This window comes from Chelon labrosus (assembly GCF_963514085.1).
Source record: "Chelon labrosus genome assembly, chromosome: 3".
NCBI classification, from domain to species: Eukaryota; Metazoa; Chordata; class Actinopteri; order Mugiliformes; family Mugilidae; genus Chelon; species Chelon labrosus.
The window spans coordinates 9,911,900-9,926,685 of NC_140339.1; the positions used below are offsets into that span (position 1 = coordinate 9,911,900).

The 14,786-nt window shown below is 40.9% G+C and overlaps 1 protein-coding gene across 1 annotated transcript in view; it reads left to right on the top strand.

Annotated features, from left to right (window-relative positions):
* The window catches only part of itga11a (integrin, alpha 11a), a 47,783-nt gene that overhangs the window by 15,295 nt on the left and 17,702 nt on the right, over positions 1–14,786 (top strand). The window contains exons 3-13 of the mRNA XM_084540837.1: positions 4,462–4,574; positions 5,177–5,268; positions 5,547–5,661; positions 5,784–5,911; positions 6,431–6,579; positions 6,663–6,807; positions 7,330–7,495; positions 7,951–8,021; positions 10,610–10,754; positions 11,612–11,760; positions 14,014–14,157. Coding sequence (XP_084396963.1) covers positions 4,462–4,574; positions 5,177–5,268; positions 5,547–5,661; positions 5,784–5,911; positions 6,431–6,579; positions 6,663–6,807; positions 7,330–7,495; positions 7,951–8,021; positions 10,610–10,754; positions 11,612–11,760; positions 14,014–14,157 — 1,417 coding nt within the window. The remainder of the gene's footprint in view (positions 1–4,461; positions 4,575–5,176; positions 5,269–5,546; positions 5,662–5,783; positions 5,912–6,430; positions 6,580–6,662; positions 6,808–7,329; positions 7,496–7,950; positions 8,022–10,609; positions 10,755–11,611; positions 11,761–14,013; positions 14,158–14,786) is intronic.

Genomic DNA, 14,786 nt, shown 5'->3' on the forward strand with positions numbered 1-14,786 from the left:
ATGAGCGCTTGAACATGATCGTTTAAACAGCTTCTGGTGGAATTCAGGAGGTGGCGAGGCAGGCGTCCAAGTCTAAGGCAACAGTGGTCCCGTTTTCATCAAGGTAACTGTATCCTGACCTGAACCTAGGCTGCAGTGTCTGCTCTTGCCAAGGGATAGCAATAACTGAAGTAATAATCATGATATTAATAGCTATGAAAATAAGAGCACTGCAGGAACCGCTGTGGTGAAACAACTTCCAGAGTCTGTGAGACTTTAAAAGTTGGCTTCAGGAGCAATAACAACGAAGCTTACTTCCATATGAGTCAGTCTTTGATGTGCAGTGATGGACTGTTGAAACAACATTTCCCCTTGTCCTCAGTTGCTGCTGTAAAATGTCAAATCATAACTGGTGCTGAACTTTCTGTGAGTGTGCCCTCGACTTACAATAAGCTTACATCACATGCGCAGCCGCCATAGAAGAAATCCATAAAGGTCAAAGTGTTATGCTGAATTTAATTGTCGATTAAACATCGGGATAGTAGTATCATAAAGCCTTTATCCGGTGTCCAAATAAAAATATTTCTTTTACAGTATTTCATTTATTACAGGCTGTACTCATGAGGCTAACTCGCAGAAAGAAAGAAAGCATATTTTGGACAATCCACTGTTTTGGAGAGCTCCCTCTTGAGACCTATTTACTTGTAATTAGTTACCTGGCAACTGTCAATACAACAATAAATACTTAATATTATTAATGTCCCCTGAACAATTTTGGTTTCCACTCATATGCACTCCATATTATGTCATGCAAACCATACGCAGTTCTCAATGTGCACTGGAAACTCTAGGGATCATGAGCCTGACTTAGAAATCCTTTGGCTGAAGATCTGTCTTTCTTTAATTATTAGCCTTTGACCTGGAAGTCTACGCGGGAGGTTGGCTGTGGTCTGTTTTTGCAATAAAGTGGTGTCGAGTGTCTTCCCATGGGGCACCACTGAACTGGGAGTCGCTCCTTTGCTCACCGCTTTTCCCCCGATTTTTACTTGGACTGCACTGTTATTTGCATTTAAGGTTTTCCAGGAGTTAGTTTAGGATACAAGTTGCAGTTTGAAGCTTGCCTCACTAAAACTCATGTGAAACCTGTAGAAAGGTTTTGCTATTTCCTATATGAAAAAAGTCATGTATCTAATTTAATGTCATTACAATTAATTTCGATATTATCAAGTACCAATTTCACCACAAATAAGGACACTAATAATTTATTTTTTTTTGTTAAAAAAATATTAATGAAATCAAGTGAAGACAAAAAAGTTCCATTAAACTCATTAAACTTATGATCCAAAATTGTTACTGTTATCTATCATATACTGATTCCAGTGCACACATTGGTGGCCCCTCTTTAGGTCAACATAAAAACTACTTTATGAGCATGTGAGTATCCTTTAAATGGTAAATGGCAGCGTTTGCATAGGACGGGGGATAGAGAGTCAGACTAATAACCTTAGACGTGGAGTTGAGGTTGAGAGACAACAGTTTAAACTCAGATAACAGTGTTAAAAAGCAAGGCAAATGTCATTGTTAATTTTACTGGGAATACAAATAGAAGCAAGAAAAGCTTCTTGTCTCTTTCCTAGAAATTCTACATATCCATACGCACATAACTGTTTACAGAGATTTACTCTGATAACATTTTATGAACTTGCTGTTTAAGATCTGATTTATTATAGTAGAGGATGAAACAATACCGCTTCAGATAACTCAGTGTGATTTTATGGCGTGTCTATAATTTTAAATACTCATGTTGTTTTATCTATTTGCGTTTCAGGCGTAGCAAGTTTATTTCTGTATATATGTATACTATGGGTTCTATTGTGTGCACTGCACATGAAAAATACCACGGAGGGATGGAGCTGAAGGCATTATAGTTGTGTTATGGTATTTGAGATGTGTTAAAACCTGGGGTAACTGGATTGTTAACCTTGTGATAACAAGGCAGTGTTTGGATGTAGAAATGGTGAGCCGTTCAATCTAAACACATCACAAGATATGGCTGGAAACCCCAAAGGTCATCACTGAGCAGGAATACTACAGTGTTTACAACAGTCTTAACTGTTACAGTTAAGTTCTGCATTCAAAATCATATTCAAACACGAGAGTATTAACTTTAAAATATAGTTTGAGTAAATTAAAAGTACTATCAATAACCCCTTTCAGAATTGTATATTATCAAATCATAATTATTAATTAATTTCATGTTGCCTTTAAATATACTTCTGATTACTCTCTATACTAGTAGTCTGTCTTAAATTAATGCTGCAATAACAATTAATTGTGCAAAATCTTTCAAATTAATTATGGTAATGTCTCCCTCCAAAACATAGTGGATTAGAAATAGAAAGTATTATAACAAGAAAGTACATCTTAAGTATAGTATATCCTCCAAATTGAATAAAACAGGATTAACACACTTTCCCATGTTTACGCAACGCAGAGTCCTTATCTCTGAAATATATTTGAATTATAGACCCTTCACGTCTTATTGCCCTCCATCAGCCCTGAAGTAAACACTCCAGACGACTTAAATTCTCCATCACATCAAGATGTCTAAAACCTTTTAGTGACATTTATAAGGCCACACTGGCCTTGCACGAGAACCCCATTGTGAAGTCAAGTTAAGGTCTGAGTCCTCACGAACGCTGCGTCATGTGCAAAGAATGTCCAGGGCTCTGCACTGCTCTTTCAGGACATTTAAATCCTGTGGTCGTCTGTTACGGCAGAATTCCTTGGATATCAGTTTATTAATCTGATCTGACAGGGCCCGTGGAGTTAAATACAGTAGTTGTTTCCCTCAAAGCGTCCAAAGAAAGTATCACTGCAGCAGCCTTTAGACCTTGAGAGTTTAGAGAATGGAGTCATTGGATTTCTTAGGTACGGCTGAATCCAGCAGTCGACACCTGCAGTCAACATTCATAAACAACTATTGAGTGTTATTCATCGTATATTGTTAGGTTTACATTTCTTTACTACAACTGGTGCCAAAACACTTACATACTTGTCCACTGAAATATCCCACGCTTTTTTTTTTTTGGCTTGGCTTACTACGAAACAATATCCACACATATATGGTTCCCCAGGGGATGAAAAACTATTGGCTTAAGTGGTTGCCTGTCTTCTCCTTGACTGTGAGGCAGTTACAAAAATTGGCTTTATTGATATGAAATTGGGTAATCTTACAGACCTGAGGATGAGTCCTACTTTGGCGATCCCCTGACCTTTCCTGAAGTGCACCACTGAGGCCGACATGTGTTTCTCGATAACTCTTGGATGAATCAGAAGGATATTTGGTTCAAAAGTCACCTCGGGATAAACTGTAGTAACTTAAGTGAAAGTCTTTCAGGGTTTCAGACAATTGCTCATGCTGTTGTCATCCAACAGCTTCTGTTTTTAGTAATCTGAATCATTGACAGCATGACCTCGGATCCTACAGTTAGTACATACACAGTACTATATACAGACCGCTGCTATCCACCCAGTGTAAACTCATTGTACGAGAGTAGGTTGCAGTTTAAAATACAGGAAATAGTTGATACAGTTACCACAGCAACTTAAGCCAACTAGTGTCTCTCTTTATTGGTATTTATCACTGCAGACATTTGGCCTGTCAAAGCAGGAAAAGAATAAATAATGAACAGAATAAATGATGAAACAACTGTCTTCTCTTTAGGTGAGGTAGTTCCCGTGTCCTGGCTCCATATCGTGACTTTCTCACTGGAACTGAACCATCATTACTGAAATTTGTTCCAGCTGCACTAGAACAAATTTCAGTAAAAAGGTTTATGGTCTGGTACTGTTTCTCTTCACTGACTTGTCTATTCTCGGACACACAAATCAGGTTCTGTATTATTTTTATTTTATTTTCTGCGCTGTAGTTGAACAGGTTTAGCCATCCTGAAATCCTGCAGCTGTGCATGACAGACACCCTCTCTTCCCTTCCAGCTGACTTCAGCCGTACGTCTGCCAATATTGAAGGCAATAGAGACTCCAGCTGCGGTGAATTTCTTTTAGCATGTTTAATTTTATGATCACTGAAGGAAATGCGCAGTTGAAGCAGCTGACAGATATCCAGGTGTGACTCCATTCTGTTCATGATTAAATGTTAATGACATTTCTGGCTCTACTTTTCATAAATTATCTAAGTTGTATGATGACAATATCACTCCCAAGATACGACTGGCTGCACTAGCCAGCTACTGGGTGTGCCTGTGTGGGACTGTTTATGAATATGAGGCAAGTGCTGCTGGATGATGATTAAACATGGTTACTTCCCTGGAAAAAAGGTGCAGAACTTCAAGGTCAGCCGGTTTGTTTTCGTGTGGGTCACTGATGTTAACAGTCACATTCCGACTGGGAGTCAGACCTCAGACTCACTCTGAAATAGCAATAAAACAATTCTAACTTCTGAATTCTGTATTTTTGCAGGTTATTAGTGGGAGCTCCGTATGAAATGAATGGCCCTTACCAGACGGGGGATGTGTATAAATGTTCGCTGAGCAAACGGACCAACGGCAATGGTTGCTCCAAGCTCAACCTAGGTATGGTGTCATAAAACAGAACTCCATTTTTACCAAAGCACACTTCATACGTACAACTCTTGGGTAAATGTGTATTCATTCAGGTTTTTAGCAGTAAATCAAAACCCTGGAAGATATATGTTGCTTAATCAGTAAAAAGTACCCCTATAAAAGCTTAAAATGTTCTTCTTGTGACACATAGAGGTGTTGTTTTACCAATCCTGGTTGTCCAACTGTGATAGAATCTGGAAAAAAGTAAAATTTCTGCACTAGTGTCTGTCAGCATCATGGTGACATATGTGAGACAGGAGTGTGGGTACCATACCAGTCATTCCACGCTTTATTATTTTAATAAAAAAGGTTTATGTACCTTTCCACATGTGTGTTTCACCGCACACTTTACCGCGTGCTTCCTCATACGGGTCGCACGTGTTGTGTTGGTTAGGTACTCACATGAAGTTTTGTCGAGTAAACATTTAGATCTGAGCATGTAGACGCTGCCTCGGCTGGCCAGACAGCAATAACAAACCCAAGTCCCAGATGGTGGAACTTGTGTTTGTTCTCTGAGGGATAGTCCATGCATTTATGTATGTGCATCTGAGATCCTCTCATTTTCCCTCAAGGAAGGATATCTTTGACCAACGTATCAGAGCGGAAGGACAAGATGAGGCTGGGAATGACGCTCACATCTAACCCTAGAGACAACAGCTTTGTGGTGAGAATGACACTGAAACTCACTGGATTCATTTTCATGATATATAATGACGTACAGTATTTGTCTACTGTTGCAGAACCTTTTAAATAAGAACACATTTAATAACACTGCCGCCTTCAAAATGGAAAAAGAACAATCCCACAAGATCGTCTTTTGATTATACGGTTGTCATACTGCTGCTCTCCCTACATAAGTTCCCAGACAGCTTAAGCTTGACCTTTCCTAATGTGCTGAGGTTGAAAATGTTGCTTGTATAAATGCTTTCTTTCATGTTTCAGGCCTGTGGGCCGCTATGGTCCTATGAGTGTGGCAGCTCTTACTACAGCACTGGCATATGCTCCAGAGTCAATGCAAGCTTCAAGTTCTCCAGAACGATTGCCCCCGCCTTTCAGAGTAAGCTTTCAAATATGTCGTGTTCGACACGATTCTCAAGTCCACAGCTAGGGATTATTTCCTCGTTTGCGAACATCTGTTTTCTCCACGTGTCTCTCATGATTAAGTCTCATTTTTTTCAGGATGTGAAACCTATATGGACATAGTGATTGTTCTCGACGGCTCCAACTCCATCTACCCCTGGTATGAAGTGCAGGCTTTTCTCATCAACATTCTTCAAAAGTTCTACATTGGGCCAGGTCAAATACAGGTGTGTAATAAAGGAAAGAATACCAGAGGAAGATAAGATATGTCGGCTATAACCAAACCCTGTAATTCTTTTTATACTTTTTTACTTGAGCAAATTCTGTCTGGTGTATGTTGTGTTCGTGATTCTTTCATAAAAGTTGGCTTTTTCTTGGCCATCACAATCTTAATTTTCAGTTAAAGAAAATCTTGCTTTAACTGATTAGAGGCAGTTTATTCATTTAAAAGGCCTGAGGGAAATTGAAAAACGGACAAGAAGATTTGAGGGGATGGAGCGAAAGGGGTCGAAAGGAAAGAATGAGTGACAATTCTGAAAGGCCTGGTTTCCTGGTTTCTGTAATCAAAGAAGGAAGAGGAAGCAAAAGAAAAAGAGAGCAGGGGTTAGACTCATCTTTATAGCTAAGTCATGGTCTTGTTCTTGAAGTTATAATAATGCTAATTAAGTTAAAACTGCAGTTAACTGCAAGAAAACCAAGCTCTCATTAGCTGTCATAGTTCATCCTTCTTGTGCATCTTTGGCCAGGTTGGAGTTGTTCAGTATGGCGAGAAGGTGGTGCACGAATTCAAACTCAGCGACTACAAATCAGTGGAGGAGGTGGTGAAGAGGGCGCGCAGTATCGACCAGCGAGGTGGAGAGGAGACCAACACGGCTCTTGGCATCAACACGGCACGGTAGACTATCTAAATTCACACAAATGAGCAGCTAGTCCATTCTGTAACTCATTTTACCAACTCCATCAAACATGTTCTCACAGCTCACAAGCTTTCAAACAAGGAGGTCGGCGTGGCGCCAAGAAGGTGATGATAGTGATAACTGATGGAGAGTCACATGACAGCGCCGACCTCCAGCAAGTCATTGAGGACAGTGAGAAGGATGGCATCACCCGTTACGCTATTGCTGTGAGTCTTCTACACCCACTATTCACCTGAGTGTAAATGCTTTAATTTGGTTTTCTGATGGCTAATACGTCTCCTGTGCTCCACTGAAGCACCATAAACATTAATGAGGTGACTTCATGGGGTAAAGCAGGTCTCTCAAGAGTCAGAATGGACCCATCTGACGGCTCCAAACATACACTTAGTGGAAGTGCAGTTAAAGGTGCAAATGATCTCCTCCAGACCACATAGCTCTTTGGTTTGTGCCACTGCTGGTACAGCCAATGTCACACTTGGTTGCTTCCAATGACTGATCTGGAAACATGCATCTGAGCCAAAACGTTCTAGTCTTTACTTTGAACTCCAACTGGAAATTGGTGACAGCACTGGCACTGACATAGAAAAGCAAAATCCTCTGAACTCTTCCCAAAGAGAGCCAATGTTAAGCTCTTAAAGGCCTCTATAAATGTGACAGATTAAATAGACTCATTGACATTCAAGTACTTAATGTGCACAGTGACAGATCGTCTAATCTTATCTTCACAGGTGCTTGGCTACTACAACCGGAGAGGAATCAATCCCGAGGCCTTCCTCAATGAAATCAAGTACATTGCCAGCGACCCGGATGACAAACACTTCTTTAATGTGACAGATGAGTCGGCGCTGAAGGATATCGTGGATGCACTTGGGGAACGCATCTTCAGTTTAGAAGGTTGTGCAACAGATTAATTTTGCAGCTCAGAAATATACCACTGTGTGGAAGAAAATCTGAGAAACGTAGACCTCAATAAGCTCTAAAAAGAGATTCACTGAAGAATACAGTGGATGGACATTTAAACTATTGAATTATCGATGAAGCAAAAATACTAAAACATGCTGTTCAAAGCTTGTAAATGTTACCATATTGAACACTTCGAAAATGTCACATTGCTCGTTGTATTTGCCATTTCCTGACATTTGTTGGTTAAATGATTTATCAGCAAGGTACATTCAATGGAAAATGAAAGCGATCATTTGTTCCTGTCCAAGTGTTCACCTTGAAATATCCTTTAAATGTTCACATTGAGGCTCCAATTCAATTCTTCTTAGAGTGACCATGGATGGACGATCACATTTCTCTCCTGCTGCACTTCTTCAGAACTCTAAATGACTGACTTGTTTACACAGGGACCAGTAAGAATGGAACAGCGTTTGGCCTCCAGATGTCCCAGGCTGGATTTTCCGCGCACAACGTTGAGGTTAGTGTGACTCCGGCTACCACGTTCGTCTCATACCATCTGTCAACATGTAGAACAACACACATTGTCTCAATTTCTGGTGCATCAATAACTCCTCCCCACAACCTGCCATTTATCACTCTCCTGTGCCCCCTGAGGTTCCTGCTGTGTGGCCCCTAAAGGTTTAGGTCATCCTGATTTAGGAGCCCCTGACAAGGGTAACAGGCCATTTTTCCACTTCAGCCCTGCGGTGATGGGAAATAAGACACCACTTGTTCCCCGGGGAAACATATTAGAGAGAAGCTGAGATGAGATTGAGACAGTTCTGCTTCAGAATGGCTTGTTTTTCTTCTTCGTTCCTAGAAGTTTTTGATTGCATCTGAGAGCAAATGGTTACAGGTGTGCTGGCTTTCATGATGAAACAGCTGGAAGCAGAAGATAAGCCTCATCTCCTCTCCTGTACTGGCCGCTGTGCATACCATTTCGCTGATTTTCATTCCTCTCTCTCTGGCTCTTCAGAGGCATTTGCTGATGCAACCGCTTTGATTTTCCAGTTCCCCTACACAGCGTGATTTGTCGAGGGAGAAATAAATATATCCAGTTTATGATGAAGATTAAATACATAGCAGCGTTTGCAGCTGGGTGGCAGGAATGGCTGGAAACTTTGTCCACAAGGCCAGATTCCAGAGATGCTCGACAGCACCAACCTGAGTTTTGAGGGCAGGATAACTTACTGGAAAGAATGCCGGGGCTTTAAAGGAGAAAAACACCCGGAGGCCCAGATGGCTTTGCTGAATGTGACAAGTGCTAAATCTGAGGGCTGATTATGTGAAATACTTTTCAGACTTCTCATGCTTCTGCATACATCCATAGACATTCCTCCATGTTTGTTTACTGAAACTAAAAAACAACAAAAGAAAATACTCTCAAGGCTATGTCCACATTTGTTGGGAAATTGTTTAGCTTGCTGCATTTTTGCAACATAGATTTTAGACAAGGAACAGTGGCACAGTGGTATGAAAGTTCTGGGTTTGAACTTTTGGATTTTCTCCCTGTGCATGAATGTTTTTTTTCTGGGTACTCTTTTTGGGTACGCTTCCTTTCACATTCCAGAGACATGCATGCTACGTTAATTGTTGATTTTAAACTGGCTGTATGCAAAGTAAATGAGTATGAATTGTTGTTTGTCTCTCTGTTTTAGCCTTGTGATAGCCTGGAGATCTGTCTAATGTTGGCCCAGTGATAGATGAGCTCATAAACGGATTTTAAATTTTATCACCATTCATAAAATACTTTTTCTGAGTTGGTATAAAGAGCATATGTCCCCTACACACTGCTGTGTGTTTATGTAGAACCACAGCTCTGGCATATGTCCATACATGCATAAGCAGCAGAAATAGGTCTCTGTCTTATGAGGTTGAACTGTTTTGGGGCTTCATTCGTTCGCCATGGAGACCATTTTTACCAAAACAGATAACCACAACGGCATAATGCTGCTGTTAGCGAGTGACGTAGTGCGAGCGTGGTAAGCGCTCAGTTCCATCTTTCGGAAAGTAATCGCAAACCTTCCAGCACATGCTCAAACGCTGGAAAGTGTATTGTCGGCATATTGTGTACGGCAAGAAAAAAATAAAAAAACCTGAGCTCATTAAGCAGAGGAACCCTGCAATTACAGTGTCAGTGATACAAACCATGGAATATAGAAAATCCCTCCTCTATCCTTTCTCGTGTCTACGGCTAATTGCACTTGCTGGTTTGTTTCTTTTGTGGAATGACGAGTTAAGAATACAAAGAGCTGCATTTAGCAGTTTGATAACAGACTTTGAGGCAGATATGATCGCTGGTGTTGTGGTTTGTTATTATTATCTGCAAATGCCTCAGTTATTGCTTTTAACTTTAGCTTAGCAGTAACAGAAGATACGTCCATTTGAGTGGAAGACTTGTCGTGACTCTTGAAACAGGAAGGTATGCATCAGTGAGATTTTACTTCTGATCCAATGAGTGATCCAGGAGAGTAATTTGGTTTTTCCTCACCCCCTTTTGCATGGGAAAGTCTGTGATCTTTTGTGTAGCGACTCAATTTACCTGAAATAGTTGTTTTAAAAAGAGCGTCCTTCAAAATGGAAACTGCCTGTTTAGTTGTCCACTGTTTACCCACAAATATCCAGGTTTTTCAAGGTCTCTTATTGTCTCCATAAGGGTTGGCCCATGGGGAGACGTAAATAAAATTCAGACAAATTTTTGCCTCTGCATGAAAGACAACTAATGGCCTGCTGGAGAGAGAGAAATATATCCTTATAAAGTAATGCAACTGTTTTGTGAGAACCCCCCTCAGAGTTTGTGTGTGTCACTGTTACCAAGATTACATTTCACCACAAGCGGAGACACACCATCATTAATCTGACTGAGACTAAGGTGAGCCAAACGCACAGGCTGTGCTCCAAAACGGTGGTTAGAGGGTATTATGTTCCATGACTGCATCATCATTATGCACAGCAATTACCGTGCTGTGTGGCTGTGCAGCACAGTCAATACAATCGGATCGTTCTCTTCGTGACTCTGTTGTTGCAAAATATAGAAGTAACCATATAAACGTATGTCACCTACAGGATGGGATTCTGGTGGGTGCTGTCGGGGCTTACGACTGGAATGGAGCGGTGCTGAAGGAAACTCGACAGGGGAAGGTGGTTCCTCCTAAGTCGTCCTACACTCAAGAGTTCCCAGAGGAGCTAAAAAACCACGGTGCCTACTTGGGTGAGTAACACCCTAAAGAAATATTAAAAAAAATGATTAAACAGAGAAATGTAGGGACAGTGAAATGTTTCAAGGCCTATGCTCTCATGGGGATCAACATTTAGGTTCAGTTTACATCCTCTTTTTGGTGGCGAGATGTATGGCTGTGCTGGCAGGAGACCTGCGGTTTAGCACCAGCTCCCCTAGCCTCATCCCATCACTGAAGTGTACCCGCTGCTCGAGGGCTTCCCATCATATCCAACCCCATGTCACCCCACCACAGACCTCTGCTTTTACCATCAGCGGTTTGTGTCTGAGCTTATCCGCCGAGCTGCCAATGGGAGCCGTTCTCAGTAGTAATATGAGGTGCAGAAGTATAATTTTGGACAGACGGGGAGAAAGTTAAAGCTAGGGGGGAAAAAAAGAGGTATGAAGATGAGAGATGAAGGTGGAAAAACATAAAGGGAGAAAGTGGATTTTTTTTTTTAAATAGGAAAATTAATAGTAAAGGAAATAGAAGAAGAAATCTGAGGAACCTGAGAAACCAGAACATCAAGTAACTGAATGCAGCTTACTGAGTGTTAACTCCTCAGATTACAACGTTTTACAATTTTTCCTTGTGTCATGCAAATCACTGCTATAAAACTAGGCCTGAAGGTCCATCCGTTTTCTCACACAGAAACATTGAAGCAAAGTGTAGAGCAGGACAATGTGTGATAGATTATATTTTAGCAGAAATTTGCAGATCCACTGTAAACTGCAGAAAACATCCTACATGTTATAGTTTGGTGAAGACTGGAAAGACAAATCTACATGCTTTAGTATTTGTGTCGCCCTTGAATAGAAGCTTTAATAATGTGTGTGTTTCATGTAACCAGGCTACACCGTGACGTCTGTGGTGTCGGCCAGAAACGGTCGCCTGCTCGTAGCGGGAGCGCCGCGGTTTAACCACACGGGCAAAGTCATCATCTTCACTCTGAAGAACTCGGGCAATCTCACCATCCTGCACTCCCTCAAAGGCCAGCAGGTACTGTTGCCTCCAGCTTCTCAGGAAAGAATTTATCAGCTCCATGTTCAGCTGCACGCCGATGCAGGCCTCAAGTCTGCTTTAGAAGTACAACACAGGGCTTCAAGGAATGTCATAAAATATTGTGCACTTCCACTGAGTGTTAATTATTAGAGTCTTTGAAGCTCCCATGTGTGGATTTTCAAGTAATTATTCACTAACATCCCAGTAGTTAGTTAAATATGTTTTTTTATTTTTTTTTGTAAAACCAGTGTGTGACAGAAGGTCTTTTCATCCCTTCAGCAACACTGCTGTTTGCCACATTGTCACTTTTGATGCTGTCCCTCGAGTGGGCAACAAAGCACATCAAATTATGTTTGTTCATAGTCGCTTTAAATTTATTAGTCAAATAACATTTATAAAGATGAACTATATTAAATGAAGACACTTGCACAAAATATTAAAAACAGAACTGTGTTTGGTTACTATAAAGAAAACCAGCAGATTATAGCTCCTTTGTCTAAGTTTATCACTTAAGACCTATTCATACGGAATAAGCTTTACCTGGGGACGTCATGTGATTTAGAAATTAGCCCCCTACGTCTGTGTTTCATGTGGTGCATTTGCACAGGATAAGCAAACTCTGTTTTACTGTCCATAGTTATGTCTCTGCTACTTTCCGCTTCACCCCACTGTGTGTCAGAGGACATTTTACACTTTCTGACAGCTTCAATTTCTTTGGCAGTATTTAAATCAGCCCCACCTTTGCTGATGAACAAATTAGTGCTTGATTTAATGATTTCATCTATCTCAATGGATGAATGGGTCAGCGACATCTCGACTTGTCACCCTAAAATCTATCCAAACTCTGATTTACAGCACATCCTTCACAATTCTTAAGCGATAAGAGGCAGAAAAGTAAGCTGTGAATCAAACAAAAGACACCCCCAAATCACAGAGATGCCAATTCGCACTGGATTAGTTTTATCACAGGAGCTCTGTGTTACGAGAAATAAGGTAGGTAATTTGTGGTGTAATTCTTACAAATTATGGACATGGCCGATTCGCACGGGATTAACATCACAGACGACCTCCGCAGCTATTACAAATTACCAGAGGTCCCCAGATAAAACTAGTCCCGTGCCAATAGGACTATACATTTTCATCACTTATCAATGGAAAGCTTCTTTTCTATGCAGATCTTTATTCCAAAAAAATGCCTGTCTAGGTGCTTCAGTCATATTTTAGACATTTATAGTAGGCTTTTAGGAAAAGAAATAAGACTATCCTCAAGAGGCATCTCTTCGTGCACTACATAATGTGCATATAAACCAGGATCACAGTGTGTGTTTAGAAAGCATTAGACTAATTCCTAAACTAGACTAAATCACGCACGAATAAAGTACCTGGAAAAGTAATTATGACGTGTTGTATATTTCAGCGGAAAAGGCCGACAGCCAAAAGGATTTTCATTATGAAATTTGAGCTTAATGAAAATGGTTGTGTTCCACTGCAGCAGTCCAAACAGCATTCACATAACAAACTGCGCTGATGCAGCAGGTTGACATGAAGATGAAATGCCTGCATATGAAAGGCCACGGGCTCTTTTAGGGTTTATGTTTTTGTGCGATTTCGTATCTGGTAAATTTTTTATTGCTGTTGTTATAAAATGTCGACTTTAAGATTTTGAGTTTACAGCAAATCATTTGATGGGATTAAATCCCTCTGTCTGAATCACATTAAGTTTAAAAGCAGTCATTATTTCGAGGGGAAGTGGCTCTGTGTGTTAATGACCGCTACACTCATAACTGGCAACTGTTCACAGGCCACGGTCCTAAAGTGATCGTACATTGTACCATTGTCAGCAACAGCACATCCAGGACAGCAGATGTTTTCCTGCAGAAAACTTTCTTGATCTCACAACTGTTGAGCAAAGCAGCTTCTCTTTTTTAAGGGCAGATGTTTCTAATCTGAAAACCAATAGTTAATGTATTATCCATTCCAGTGACTGATCCAAACTGTCTGTAAAACTCTCACGGTCTGAGCAGAGCATCTACAAAAGCACCAGGACGCCGACCACTTGCTGTTATTCAACGCAGGCCAACATTTGCACACAATATTCGAGCTTAAAAGACACTAGAGTCAAGCAGCAAATCATCTGACAGCATGTGGTTCAGCACGCAGCAAAGAAATCCTTTAGAAATAATTTTTAGCTCGGATACTATTGCGTCCATAAATACATTTTCATGGATTTATTTATGTTGTTTCTTTCAGATCGGCTCGTACTACGGCAGCGAGATAGCGCCTGTGGATATTGATGGAGACGGGATAACTGACAACCTCTTGGTGGCAGCGCCGATGTTCTTCAGCGGAGGCCTGGAGAAAGGAAAGGTCTACATCTACAGAGTAACAGAGCTGGTAGGTATAAACTCTACAGTCTTAAACAAACACACGGAGGCTGGCCACATACAGGTATTAATCAACTACGGGCCAAGCAATACATGGAACTGGGTTAACACCTGTTCAAACTCCAGACATTCCCAGTAATTTCTAACACACCTCACCGAACCAGACCCCTCTGCTGAATACCAGCGCCACATGCTGCAGGCAGACATTCGACATTTGACCATATCCAGATTAAATGCGCAGATCAAATGAGAAAACGCTGCCATGCCAGGGTGCAGACGTTATTGGACGTGTACAGTGAACTCAAGAGGAAAGTATTCTGCCCCTTCTAAACCCATTTCCACCAAAGTATTTGGAGGCGAGAACTTTCCTTAATAGAAGGCCGTTTGCCGATGTTCCAGGTCTGTCTTGCTCATTTTGGAATAATAAATGTCTGTTTTGAATCCGCTGGGCAGGCTACAGACGAGGGATTTAAATGTCTCGCGTGGCCCAAACCACATCACATCAAAGGTGGCAGCTTGAAAACAAAACACAAACTGAAGTGACTCATTAAAGGTGTCTATCACCATTAAGACAGAAATACCACATGTTCTAGGCAATTAATAATCTTGATGTGGTTGATTCAGGTGCTGCTGGAGATG